This window comes from Oryctolagus cuniculus, chromosome 14 (genome assembly GCF_051225735.1).
Source record: "Oryctolagus cuniculus isolate XC-2025 breed Fujian yellow rabbit chromosome 14, ASM5122573v1, whole genome shotgun sequence".
Lineage (NCBI taxonomy): Eukaryota > Metazoa > Chordata > Mammalia > Lagomorpha > Leporidae > Oryctolagus > Oryctolagus cuniculus.
Genome location: NC_142880.1, coordinates 75700531 through 75713263, shown reverse-complemented (window position 1 = coordinate 75713263; position 12733 = coordinate 75700531). Strand labels below are relative to the sequence as shown.

The 12733-nt window shown below is 45.3% G+C and overlaps 2 protein-coding genes across 6 annotated transcripts in view; one reads left to right on the top strand and one right to left on the bottom strand.

Moving 5' to 3' along the window:
• The window catches only part of CDC20B (cell division cycle 20B), a 60330-nt gene that overhangs the window by 5507 nt on the left and 42090 nt on the right, over positions 1-12733 (top strand). The window lies entirely within an intron of this gene.
• Positions 1686-6607, bottom strand: GPX8 (glutathione peroxidase 8 (putative)). 2 transcript variants are annotated; one of them, XM_002714034.5, is made up of 3 exons: positions 6125-6607; positions 5311-5572; positions 1686-2313 (listed from the first exon to the last, which is right to left on the bottom strand). In XM_002714034.5, the coding sequence occupies exons 1-3, from the start codon at positions 6326-6328 to the stop codon at positions 2150-2152; spliced, it is 630 nt and encodes a 209-aa protein (XP_002714080.3). In that variant the 5' UTR covers positions 6329-6607; the 3' UTR covers positions 1686-2149. The 2 variants fall into 2 exon arrangements, with proteins under 2 accessions (XP_002714080.3, XP_017200206.3); XM_017344717.4 differs by lacking the exon at positions 5311-5572 and having other exon boundaries at positions 6125-6463.

The following is a 12733-nucleotide window of genomic DNA, read 5'->3' as shown; positions in this document are numbered from 1 at the left end:
TGGGGTCAACATTGCCTGGGCTGCTGCCCACGAAGGATGTGGATACACACACACATACACACACACACACACCCTCGCAAAGGCACTGCCTTGGGCTCACCAAAGTCCTCAGTGGGTGTGGGAGGAGGTGTCAAGAGTGTTCTGGAAGCAACACTGTGTGTGTGTGTGTGGGGGGGGGGGGGATGGGGGAAGAGGATTGCCCTGAACAATTTGCTGAGAGGTTCAGAATTCGAATTGCTTATAGACTTTTGGGACAAAATTGCAAAGGGTAGACTTGTTAGGTGGCTTCTGTTTCTTTGCCAATAACCCAGAGTAATTTTGATGTCTTCTCTGGTACCTTCAAACAATCTCAGTAAGTATTCACTTACATATAGTACTTAAAAGTTTTAAAAAATATTTTTGAGGCAGAAAGAGTGCTCCCACTCACTGGTTCACTCTCCACATACCGCCATGGCCTCAGGTCCTTCGGGTGGGGCCATCCTGTGCTGCCTTCCCAGGTCTGCACTAGCAAGAGGCTGGAATTGGAGCAGAGGCAGATGTTGAGCCCAGGCACTCCAACGTGGTACGCAGGCATCCTGATGGCTAGGCTACATGCCCACTCCTGTACCTTGACGTTCAAAGTTGGAAGAGACCTATTGTTGCATTTAAAGAGCCTACCCCCCTTTGCAGGTGAGAAAACCGAAGTCAAAGTAGTTAAATGATTTGCTCCACGTCCCCCAGCTGGTGAGAGCAGAGCAGGTTTCTGTGGCACTAACCTGGCGCCCTGGAGGCCATCCCTGTTCATCCTCTTGACCTCTGTGGAAGTTACGCCTCCGCCTTCACCTCCACCAAGTGCATCCGGGGCTGCGTGGTTGGATGTGTACTTTGAAGGAGAAGGTGTGCCAGGAAGTATCTTGGTTTCTTCCCAAACTTTAGTCCAGGTATTTATGAAGAACTATAGACTGTGGTGGCATTACTGAATTCACCATAAAAACATCTTCACTTCCATCTGTTGGGTCAGAATTTGGAAGTCAAGTCACAGACTACTTAAATTGGGTCTTCTTCGCCACATTTCACATGACTATATTTTTACACACGCTCATACATACACACATCTTCCTATTTTTTTTTACTCAATGAATATGTGATTTGTGGAGCAATAATTAACCTTTACTGGCTTGGCAGGCTGATTTGTTAATAATTATAAGACACAATCTGAAGTTCATGATTTTGGGAGAAAAAGTCTGTTGTGACTCTTACCAAAAGGCTCACTGATCGCTGACCTGCTTTTTGGGACTCGTGTGACTGTGGTCACTCCCTATTTTATGTTAGTGCCTTGAGTATTTGGAGCTAATTTTTCCTAAGTCAGCTATCAGAAAGATGCAGCGTTGAATTCTTTCCAAATGATTTAGTCTGTGTTCGCAGCCAAAATCAACCTAGAAGAAATCAGGCCCAATCCTACTCATGACCTTTCGCCTACACATGAGAGTTTCACTCAAAAATGAAGTTCAACTCAACTCTTGGTATTGCATTTATAGGATTTGAGTTGCTTCTGGAAAATAACGGAGAAATATTGGAAATGATGAAGGCTTTTTCAAATGTTGTGATGATGTCATTCATAAGTGAGTATTTGTCAGAGTAAAACACACTAGGAAACTACTGAAAAAACAAAACCACATAAAATCCTGTACATGAGACAAAATACATGTGTTTGAATCTGAATATGTATATTTTACGTTTTTTTCAACATGTCAACATATTCAACATAGCCATGTGATTTAGTCAGTGCTGCAACTGCAGTCACCCACAGTCTTCTGCATCCGCCCAGTGGTCTAGCTTGTTGACATTTCCATCAAGTGCAGTCCCAGAGGATGTCATGTTGAGCAACAGGGTTCTGGAGCCCAGTGCTGACTGCATTCTGAATGTTCTAGCCTGGACATACGGAGGACTTAATATATTTCATTTTGGTCTTTGGCTGCTCTCTCTCTCTCTGTTCCCCTTTGAAGTCATCTCTATCCTGGAGACCTTCATTACTAATTGACTAGTGAGACAACATAAACACATCACGCTTTAGTGCCACTTTAACTGCCAAGCCTTTGGAATGAGACCAGGCCCACACGGCTGTGTCTGTCTGTGCTGACTGTTGTGTTTGAACGGCTCCGTGGGGGTTTCAGAGGTCCTCTTTCTTCTTTATGATGATTTGTCTGATCAGAGCGGCTATGTCAGGTTTCATGACATCAATGGGCTCCTCTGGTCTCCAGAACTTCACAACTTGACCGTCGGGGTTGACCAGATACTTCCAAAAATTCCACCTTGGTTCCTTCTTCGAAGAATCTAAAAATATGCAGAACATACTTTCATGAGCATAAATGGCACCTCTGGAATGAGACTCTAGCATTGTCATAAAATCAGAAACAGAATAAAGGAAAACAGAAGCAAATCGCAAAGTTTGATTAAGCAGATTGCAATATATGTGGTGGTTTACTGATCTAGATTCATGAAATGAAACCAAATCTTTTAGATTTGTTGATCTAAACAAAAATTTTACCTTGTCACTAGCTCAAAAGTTTCTGCTTCTTGAAAGAATTTTAATTTATTTGAAAGGCAGAGTGATAGAGAGGGAGAGACAGATCTTCTATCCTCTGGCTCACTCCCCAAATGGCCACAATGGCCAGAGCTGAGCCAGGCTGAAGCCAGGAGCCTGGAGCTCCATCTAGGTCTTCTGCTGCTTTCCCAGGAATATTAGCAGGGAGTTGGATTGAATATAGCGCAGCCGAGACTGGATTTGGCACTCATATGGGATGCTGGTGTCACAGGCGATGACTTAATGTCACAACACCAGCCCCCCTTAACATTTTCAACTATAAAATTATGCCCTAAAGGACTTACTTGACAATGCAAATATATGAATTGCTTTTCATATTAAATACATTTATATTAAAATTTTGGATATTTTTACATTTTTCTATAGCTGAAAATGATAAGGAATTCTAAATAATCATCATATTTTGATAATTATGACACCCTTTTGATAAAAATTTATGTAAGAAGTACAAATTTTTCCCATTTGTTATCCACAACTTATGTTTGTATTATTGACTAACATGAGAAAAAATACAATGATTATCACTAAAATTTATGAAGCACTTAGCCCTGTGCCTGTGCCTAGTATGTATGAGTCTCAGGGGTCAGCATGGTGATGCAGCAGGTAGAGCCACTGCCTGAGACACCGGCATCCCATACTGGCACCAGTTCATGCCCGGCTGTTCCACTTCCTACTCCCTGCCAGTGGCCTGGGGAAAGCACTGGAAAAATGACCCAAGAGTTTGGGCCCCTGCACCCCCGTGGGAGACCTGGATGAAGTTCCTGGCTCCTGGCTTTGGCCTGGCTCAGCCCTGGCCATTGCAGCCATCTGGGGAGTGAACTAGTGGATGGAAGATCTCTGTCTCTCCTTCTCTCTTTGTAGCTCTGGTTTTCAAATCGATCAGTCAATGCTTAAGAAAAAAAATGAATAATACTCAGTGCTTTCAATGGCTGTTTCCATTTAATCTTTACAGCAACTCAGTGAGGCAGATATTACTATTATCCCCATTTTGCAGGTGAGAAAGATGGAGGCCTGGACTCAAGACCGTGTGACCAGTGAATGGCAGGGATGGGACTGAAGGGCGGGCCTTTTACTCTAGAGCCTGTGCCCCCACCTCTGGGCTCCGTTACCCTCCCCGTCTCAGCCCAGTGAAACCTTAAATCCTGTTAACCTTTTTGATTCCACAGGGTGAGTGGGACTTCCGAAACCCTTTTAGTGACAGAAGGGAGCAGTTACCAGCCCCAGTGCCCGAGCGTCAGGCTGCTGTGCCAGGAACGACTAGTTCAGGGATATACGCTCTGGCTTTTCTTCCTTCCATGTACCCCAGAAATAAAAGAAAGGCGTGAAGACCTCACTCTGGTGATCCCTGATGGTGTTAGGTGTTAGGTCAGCCTTCCCTAGACGTTAAATATCACGTTTCTAGAAGATTCTGATCTCGCACTTCTATGGAACCTTGTAGAGCACCCTTATCTGGTTTGGTTGGAGTGGAAGCTTGGTTGCCTGACTGGGGTCCTGCTTTATCAAAAGTTAAAGTATTGGCCGGCGCCGCGGCTCACTAGGCTAACCCTCCACCTAGCGGCGCTGGCACACCGGGTTCTAGTCCTGGTCAGGGCGCCGGGTTCTGTCCCGGTTGCCCCTCTTCCAGGCCAGCTCTCTGCTGTGGCCTGGGAGTGCAGTGGAGGATGGCCCAAGTGCTTGGGCCCTGTACCCCATGGGAGACCAGGAGAAGCACCGGGCTCCTGCCTTCGGATCAGCGCGGTGCGCCAGCCGTGGCGGCCATTGGAGGGTGAACCAACGGGTAAAGGAAGACCTTTCTCTATTCTCTGTCTCTCTCTCTCACTGTCCACTCTGCCTGTTAAAAAAAAAAAAGTATCCACAGTGAAAATCGGCCTGGACATGCCGTCTGCAAAAGTGAGGTGAGAGACCACTATTGGCTGACCGTCCTGTGGAGCAGTGGCTGGCACACAGTAAGCAGGGTTTCATTTTTCTGTTAGCACACTTAACCCTCAAACACTCTTAGGAGGCAGGGAGTATTGTCAGCCTCATCTTATGAATGAGGAAATAGAGAAGCTGACTTGTTCCGGAAGCCACACAGCAAAGGCGACTTGAGCAGGGGTTTGCATGCAGGGAGCCTGTACCATCACAGCACCACACTGCCAGCACGCTAACCGGCCTTGGCGTCCGTCCACAGAGTTCTGGGGTCCGCCTAATTGTACAGACAGTCTTGCTGCACTGTTCTCTGGACAAATCAAGTCACACTGCTGTAATTTTAACAAACACCTGCTAAACTGAGATAGTCATCCTTGAGAATAACGTCTCAGAAAAGAAAGGTGACATAAAATCAACCACAGAGGGATGCTCAGCGGTATTCAGGAGAAACGTGTAGCTTTCATAATGGGGGCGGGGGGGGGGAGGTTCTATCTCCTCAAATGCTAGGTAACTAACTGCAGTCCTTCGTGACAATAGCCTGGCCACACTTCAAGTACGTTCTTTAGGGTGATGGTCAGTAGGAATAAACTCCCCTGGAGTAGAATTCTTCTGCCACCTAAAACGTTATCACATTGATTTCCAGGATGCACACCTTCTAGAAAGTTGCAAAGGATGAAATGCTGGCTCTCTGATGGCTCCATGAAACCTTCCCACTAAAACATTTCAAACAGACTCGGAAAGTCATGGTCCTGGTATATGTGTTTGAAAGTGAGAAGCAGCAGACAGCGTTAGACTGGTGAGGGAAGGCAGATATTTACCAACAAGGAATCTAAAAGCGGGTTCAGCTTCAGGTCCTAGAATCTTAATCTTGTGGAAGATGGGGAATGTTACTCCGTAGGTGCTTCTGGCGAAGGATTCTACTTCCTTGCTGGGCCGGGGCTCCGAGTCTCCAAACTGATTGCACGGAAAAGCCAGGACGCTGAAGTGGTATGGTCCAAACTCTTTGTGCAACTCCTTCAGGGCTAAGTAATTTCTGTCTGTGAGCTGGCAGTCACTGGCCACGTTTACAACTAGCGTAACCTCCCGGAAAAAGAAAAAAAATCCAACCGGAAAGTGAAGCAAAAGATAAAAAAAAAAAAAAAAAATCTTGCAAGTACTTAAAATCCCAAACCGTTTCAGGGGAATATAACATCTGATAGATGTTATTTCATAGTTTTAGATGTACTCAGTTTCTTTGAAAACCATAGCCCAGATTCATGAACTAAGATTCGGAAATATTACTGGATTAAAAAAGCATTAGGTATCGCCAAAGTTTAAGTAAAAAGACAATAATATGAGAAATGAGAGTGCTTTGTAATGTTGTTAGATATTAATACTGTTATTAATGTCACCATATTCACATTACTAACTGTAAGCTTTTCTAAAAACAGCACAAACGTTGAAGCATTTTGAAGAGAGTAGGTTAAGAAAGCTTATCCATTAGAATTATCAAAACGATCGAACTCGAGGTGTCACACTAATAACATAACTTTAAAGACTGAATTCTAACTTAGGACTGTGTACGATTCTGACCGAGGAAGTGGGCAGAGACACAGAAAAAGAGAGATAAAAAAACGAGAGGATGCAACTTACTTTGCCTTTAAACTTTTCCAGAGAAACGGTTCTTCCTTTTGCATCTTTCACTTCAAAGGCATAGAAGCTGTTGGTTTTAGGTTTTAGGAATTTTAGTTGTAGAAGAAACAGCGTTACCGTGCACAGAAGCATAGACAGCAAAACTGCAAACACCTTTGCTTTGGGCCCGGAGCATTTCACTGGGTAAGCGCTAAGAGGCTCCATTTTGGATGATTCCGGAGGGAAGGCTCACCCGGCTGGAATTCAAGGAGGAGCTGAAACTTGAAACCGCGCTTCGTTTAACGGAGAGCCGGGAAGGACTTGCGCGGATAAAGCTCCTTCCGCGGATGAAGCTCCTTCTCAGAAGGGGAGTGCAGTGAAACTCTCTCGAGCGAAATAAAGAGCCCTTTAGATGTCAATGCATTTGTGATTGGAAATGCAATTTTTTGCTAGAAAAAGCAAGACATCTTTAACATCCTCCGGACAAAGCAAAGATTTCGCCAGAAGATGGCGCTCTTGTGACTCGCTCGCCGGGAAGCGCTCGCACCGCGGGGAGCCTGCCGCGCTTCCACAGTGCTATGGCTTGGCCCCGGGGAGGATTGTGTGCAGGTAACGGCCAGGAATAGTTCAGATCAGAACGTAGATCTGTGGACGTGATGTGTGCATGACCTGAAGGAACTCACTATTGCATGCTGGGCCTGTTCAAGGATTCGATGGTGGACAGAGAAATAAAGGGAGAACACAGTAAAATAGATTTAAAAAAATGAAGGCATTAAAAAACACATCTCTATCTTTAAACTATAGGCCACTGTTTTCCAAATGTTTGATCATGACTGCCAGGAAGAATGTACTTTATTATTTTTTAAAAAGATTTATTTATTTGAAAGGCAGAGTTAGAGAGGCAGAGGCAGAGAGTCTTATTCCCAGGTTCACTCCCCAGATGGCTGCAACGGCCAGAGCTGCGCTGATCCGAAGCCAGGAGCCAGGAGCCTCTTCTGGGTCTCTCACGTGGGTACAGGGGTTCAGGGACTTGGGCCATCTTCTACTGCTTTCCCAGGCCATAGCAGAGAGCTGGATTGGAAGTGGAGCCGTAGGGACTCGAACTGGCGCCCATATGGGATGCTGTCTCTGAAAGCAGTGGCTTTACCCGCTACACCACAGTGCTAGCCCCAAGAATGTCCTTTAGAGCATAACCAAGCACATACACACAGATACATACAGCTGAGCCATCACTGCTGCCTCCCAGGGTGTGCATTAGCAGGAAACTGGAATCAAGAGCAGAGGCAGGACTTGAACCCAGGCCCTCTGACATGGCCTGGGACACGGGCATCTTAATGGGTGTCTTAACTGTGAGACCAAATGTGCATCCGCATGTCACTTAACTGGGATAATTCTGTGCTGGTGTCCTCTGGAGGAGTCATTTAAAGGGTCAAAGTCCCTGTGTTTCTCACACTGACGCCACTATGTTACTTACATACCCTGGTCTTGCGCACAGGTGGGATCCTTGGGCCTGCAGCGTGGCCCTGCCCTGGGCATGTGTCAGAAACGAAGCGCCCCTGCTCCCACCCAGAGCCTGAATCGGAGGCTGCATTTTACAGGATCCCCTCCTGACTCACGCGCACATTTAGAACCCAACCTTTTCTTGGTTTCCGAGCCACAAGAGTCTGTTTTCCCTTTGTCTTTCGAAGCAGATGTGCTTCATGTCCTCATGCAGATACTAGATATATTTTTTAAAAGATTTATTTATTTATTTGAAAGACAGAGTTACAGAGAGGTAGAGCCAGAGAGAGAGGTCTTCCATCTGTTGGCTCACTCCTCAGATGAACTGATCTGAAGCCAGGAGCTTCTTCCCAGTCTTCCACATGGGTACAGGGGCCCAAGGACTTGGGCTGTCTTCTTCTGCTTTCCCAGGCCATAGCAGAGAGCTGGATTGGAAGTGGAGCACCTGGGACTCGAACTGATGCCCATATGGGATGCTGGCATTGCAGGCTGGGGCTTTAACCTTCTGTGCCACAATGCCCGCCCTGATATTGGATATTTTAACTAACTCCTCAGGCCAATGTCCAAGCAAACAGTTCAGTAACTTGTGTTTTCATATTTAATTCAGAGATGGGTATTAAGATACCACTTGGAATGCCAGCATCCCAAATCCAAGCACCTGGACTCGAGTCCTGGCTCCTCTCCGGATCCCATCGTCCTGCTAGCGTGCATACTGGGAGAGGCAGCAGGTGATGCCTCAAGTACTTCGGTCCCTGCCACCCAGTGAGGTCTGGGCTCCTGGCTTTGCCCTGGTTGGGCCCTGGCTATTGTGGGCATCTGGGGAATCAACCAGCAGATAGGAGATTTCTCTCTATCTCCATCTCTCTCTGTCTCTTTGCCTTTCAAATAAATAAAACAAAAAATTTCAAAAACGAATCCATAGAACTCCTGCTTTAATTTGGACCATGTAAACCCACCCAGTGTGACTGTGCTTTGAGGTGAAGAGACAGAGCAGTGACCTCTGGGAGGGTGTTGAATACCACCCTATGGCAGTGTCCCCTAGAAAGATGTAATATTCATAAGGTCATTACAGTAGTTCCTAGCCTATTGCTTCATAAGTGCAGAAACTCCCATCAGGTGGTCCAGAGATGAGCTAATTTCAGAAGGCCAAAATTAGGCTGTACAAACTTGCACAGGATTATTGCATAATATAATATTAGTAATATAATTTGCCAGTTTTTACAACCAGAAACAAAACAGCAGGTTGGTGTGATGAGAATATCTGCTCCACACAGACACTACTTTGAGAGCGTCAGTGTACATCGCTCTTCAGGAATGACAGAGTCAGCTGGTTAGTTTAATGTTTCTAAGACTTTAACAACTTTGGCCAGTGCAGGCATGATCCATACATTTCCACACAGGCCCATCGGCCAAACACTCAAGACTGCAGTTTGGAGAACTCTCATGCCAGACGGGGTTGGATGAACATAGAATTTGGCCTTTGCACACTTCGTGTTTGTTCGTTTGGCAAAGTCTTTCATCTGTATGCATTTTGATGTTCTCTCTCAGCCCTCTAGGGTCTGTTCTCATTACTTAATGTTTCTGTTTATTCTCTGATGACAAATATATCGAAATGGCAGATTTCCCTGCTTAGGGGCTAAAGAACTACCAGGACCCTTTCAGTGGGTAAAGAAAGGCTTCCTAACACAGAGGAAGAGTGATGTGTTGAAGGTCAAGGCTGGGAAAAAGCAATTGGCTCAGTTAATCAACCAGCTCAGATGTTGTCAAAGATACAAATGAAAGTGCAGATGAAGAAGCCAGCCTCATACGAATGTAAAAGTAAAAGCAACACTGGAGACAAGAGAACACACATGACACAGGGAAGAATTATAAGGCAGCCGCTAACTGTGCTGGAGAAATGATTTCTATAAATAAAATGACTTTATGCTGAATGCAGTTTCCTTTGGTATATCCATTAATCCCTTTATGGTAAGTCTTTGAAATAGGAGGAGGTTAACTCTGCCTAGATCCCAGAGCTGGTGGGTAGAAGAGCCAAGAGTAGAATCTAGGACTTTGAATTTCACAACCAAAATTGTTTCACCTGCATTAAACCATTTCTCTGGTGTAAGAAAACACCATAGGCAAGACTGCCATAGTACTCTGGTGAGGACTATGTAGCCTTTATAAGAAGCCACCATCAGCATCTGAAGAGGAGAGAGTGGAGCGCAGCAATGAGAAAGCTTGGCCATGGTGCTGCGGAACGTGGAAGGGATAACGGGAAGCCTGCAGGGCAAGAAGTCAAGGTGAGAGACCACGGGCCTGGAGGGCAGCCTTGTGGATAGGGGGGAAAGACCTGCATAGCGGCTCATGGTGCCCTGGAGCCCCTCCCCAACGATGGGGATTGGGAACAAAGGATTACACCTGCCGGAAAATGACCTTGACAGTGATTGCTTGAGTTGTGCTGCCCATGAGGATGCAGAGGCATGGGGAGTCCTCAGACGAGAGGATGAACGTTTTGGGCTTCTTGCTTAATCTGAGATTGTATGGACACCCCCGTTTGAACTGTCTGGTGGCGCACTGCGGCTGCGCAGGATTGCTGCAGGTGCAGGTGGTGTGGGGGGCTGAGGCCGGGGCGTGGCTGAGAGCTGCGGGGCCCTCCTTGTCCCCTTGGCTTCCTCACAGGGTCCAGCGCCCTCTCTTCTGGAACGGCCCAGCTTTTCCCCCGCCCCGCGAATGTTTGTGTGTCAGATTATTTCTCAGTAGATATATTTGTTTCTGTTTTCTCAGTTGTTTCATTTTGTTACTTCCTGACCTTATTTTTAACCCCGCTCGGTTCCTTTCTATTTTTTTGCTGTCCCGGGCCTTGCGCATTCCTCCTGATTTAGTGTCAGTCCGATGTGAACTGCAAAGGTAAACAAGCTGGGCCGATGTGCTCGGAGGCCGCAGTCATTCATCCCTTTTCCCTTCTTTGTCTTATTTTTCTTATCTTCCTCTTCCTCTCTATTAATAAATACTTGACTCACTTGAAACTATGCGACAGGCATTTCCTCAGCGGGAGATGGATCTTGGAACAAAAGCTTCAGGACACTGAAGATGAAATAGCATACCGCGGCAGCGGTTCCTAAACTGCACTCATTTGCATACCGCTGTAACTGTTGCCTTATTTGCATGTCGTTTGTGATTCGCTTAACATTTTTTATTTAAATGTACTCATTAGTTTCATTCAAATTCATTTTTTATAAGAGAAACTTTATATCAAGATAAAAATCTTAAAACATTAAAAAGCTAATACACATAAATATTCAAAAATGTTCTTCTGTAGCACAACAAATCCTATATCCCAGTGAAGGAACTGACTGGGAATTATGCTTTATATTCAAAGTGTTAAGGGAAATTGTGCTCTAAGTCTTTGACTTTCTTGGTATTGAATGAAAATTTGTCTCTTCCCATTCACTAGTCCTGATTTTGTCATAGAGAGCAATGCCAGGTAACTGTTTCTTTTATTTTTTGTATTTGAATTTATCTATGTATTTGAGAGGCAGACCGGCAGCTGGAGAGAGATCTCCCATCTGCTGGTTCTCTCCCTAAATATCTGCCACAGCTGAATCTGAAGTAGGAGGCAAGAACTCAATCTAGTGTTGGCCGTCCCACCTCCCCAAGTCAGGAACCTACCGACTTGAGCCATCACCACTACCTCCCAGGGTCTGCATTAGCAGGACGCTGGACTCAGGAGTGGCGCCAGAACTTGAACCCAGGAACTTTGATGTAAGATGTGGGTACTACAGCAGTGTTTTAACTGCTATGCTAAATGCCCACCCCATCTTTTTTTTTTTTTTTAAAGTACTTTGATCATACTGTTGACTCACATATATTTAAATTTTTTTTTATCATATTTACTTGAGAGGGACAGAGAGCGCATGAGAGAGCTCCCACCCATAGGATCACTCCCCAGATGCTCATGATGGCTGGCACCAGAGCCAGGAGTAGAGAAATGTAATCCAGGTCTCTCAAGTTGGTAACAGGGACCCAATTGCTTGCACCATCACTGCTTCCTCTCAGGGCCTGCATTAGCAGGAAGCTGGAGTTGGGAGCCAGAGCGGGGCATTGAACCCAGGCACTCTGATGTGGGACTCAGGCATCTTAACACTAGGCTGAATGCCTGCCCTGTGGACTCCTGTTTTAGTGGTAGTTGACCAACACTGCCAGTCTTTTTCATTGTCAGTTCTCTCCCATCTTATGCACGTGCCAGAAAAATGGAAAGACTGTTCATGCTTCCTTACTGAATTTAGCTTTGCTGGTTTTGGTCTTTGTCCCAGACTTTATTCTGAATCCCATTTCTTTAATATTTTAATTATTTTTCAACTTAGAATAATCAACAATAGTGAGAAATTCCCATTCAAGTCCCTGATAACACACTGAATAGCATAAGGCCAAGGACAAAATCCTACAGTCCCTCACAGGACAAGGTGTTCAGGCTACCATGGGTGCAGTAGGACTAGTGCCATCTCAGGCACTGGCAGCAAAATGGTTTCTAGTTACCTTTTCCTCCCATTGGGAAAGCATAAAGTACATTTGCCTATTTTGTGGGGCATTTATCTTCTTTGTCATTGAAAACAAAATTGAAACAAAGAATCATTTCTGAAAGCAGTGTGGGCACCCTGGGGCTGTTTAAAATGCTCAGAGGCACTCCCGTTGCTTCTTTGATTTCACTTTCCAGTTTCTGCAGAAATGTTTATTTTACCCTATCCAGTTTGAAATTGTCTTTATTAATGGAGAAGAAAGAAAGAAAATAGCCTAGTTCCTTGCCTCTGGATTCCGCCCTAAATCCTTTCTGCCCCAAGGAGAAGGGATGCATTCATTGATTTAGTAGGGAGTTCCTAGAAGCCAATACAAGTGCTCTGCCTTGAAGATAATAAGACAAAAGGCGAAAGTCTTCCCTGGTCTTGGGGAGTGTACACTGTAGTAGGGGATAAATTAGAAAAGTGGAATATGAGCAGAGATGCTTGAAGCACAGGGGCTGGATGGATTTGTTAGAGTTCAAATCTTTTTTTAAAGATTTATTTATTTATTTGAAAGTCGGAGCTAGAGAGAGAGAGAGAAAGAGAGAGAGAGAGACAGGGAGAGGGAGAGACAGGGAGAGGGAGAAGTCTT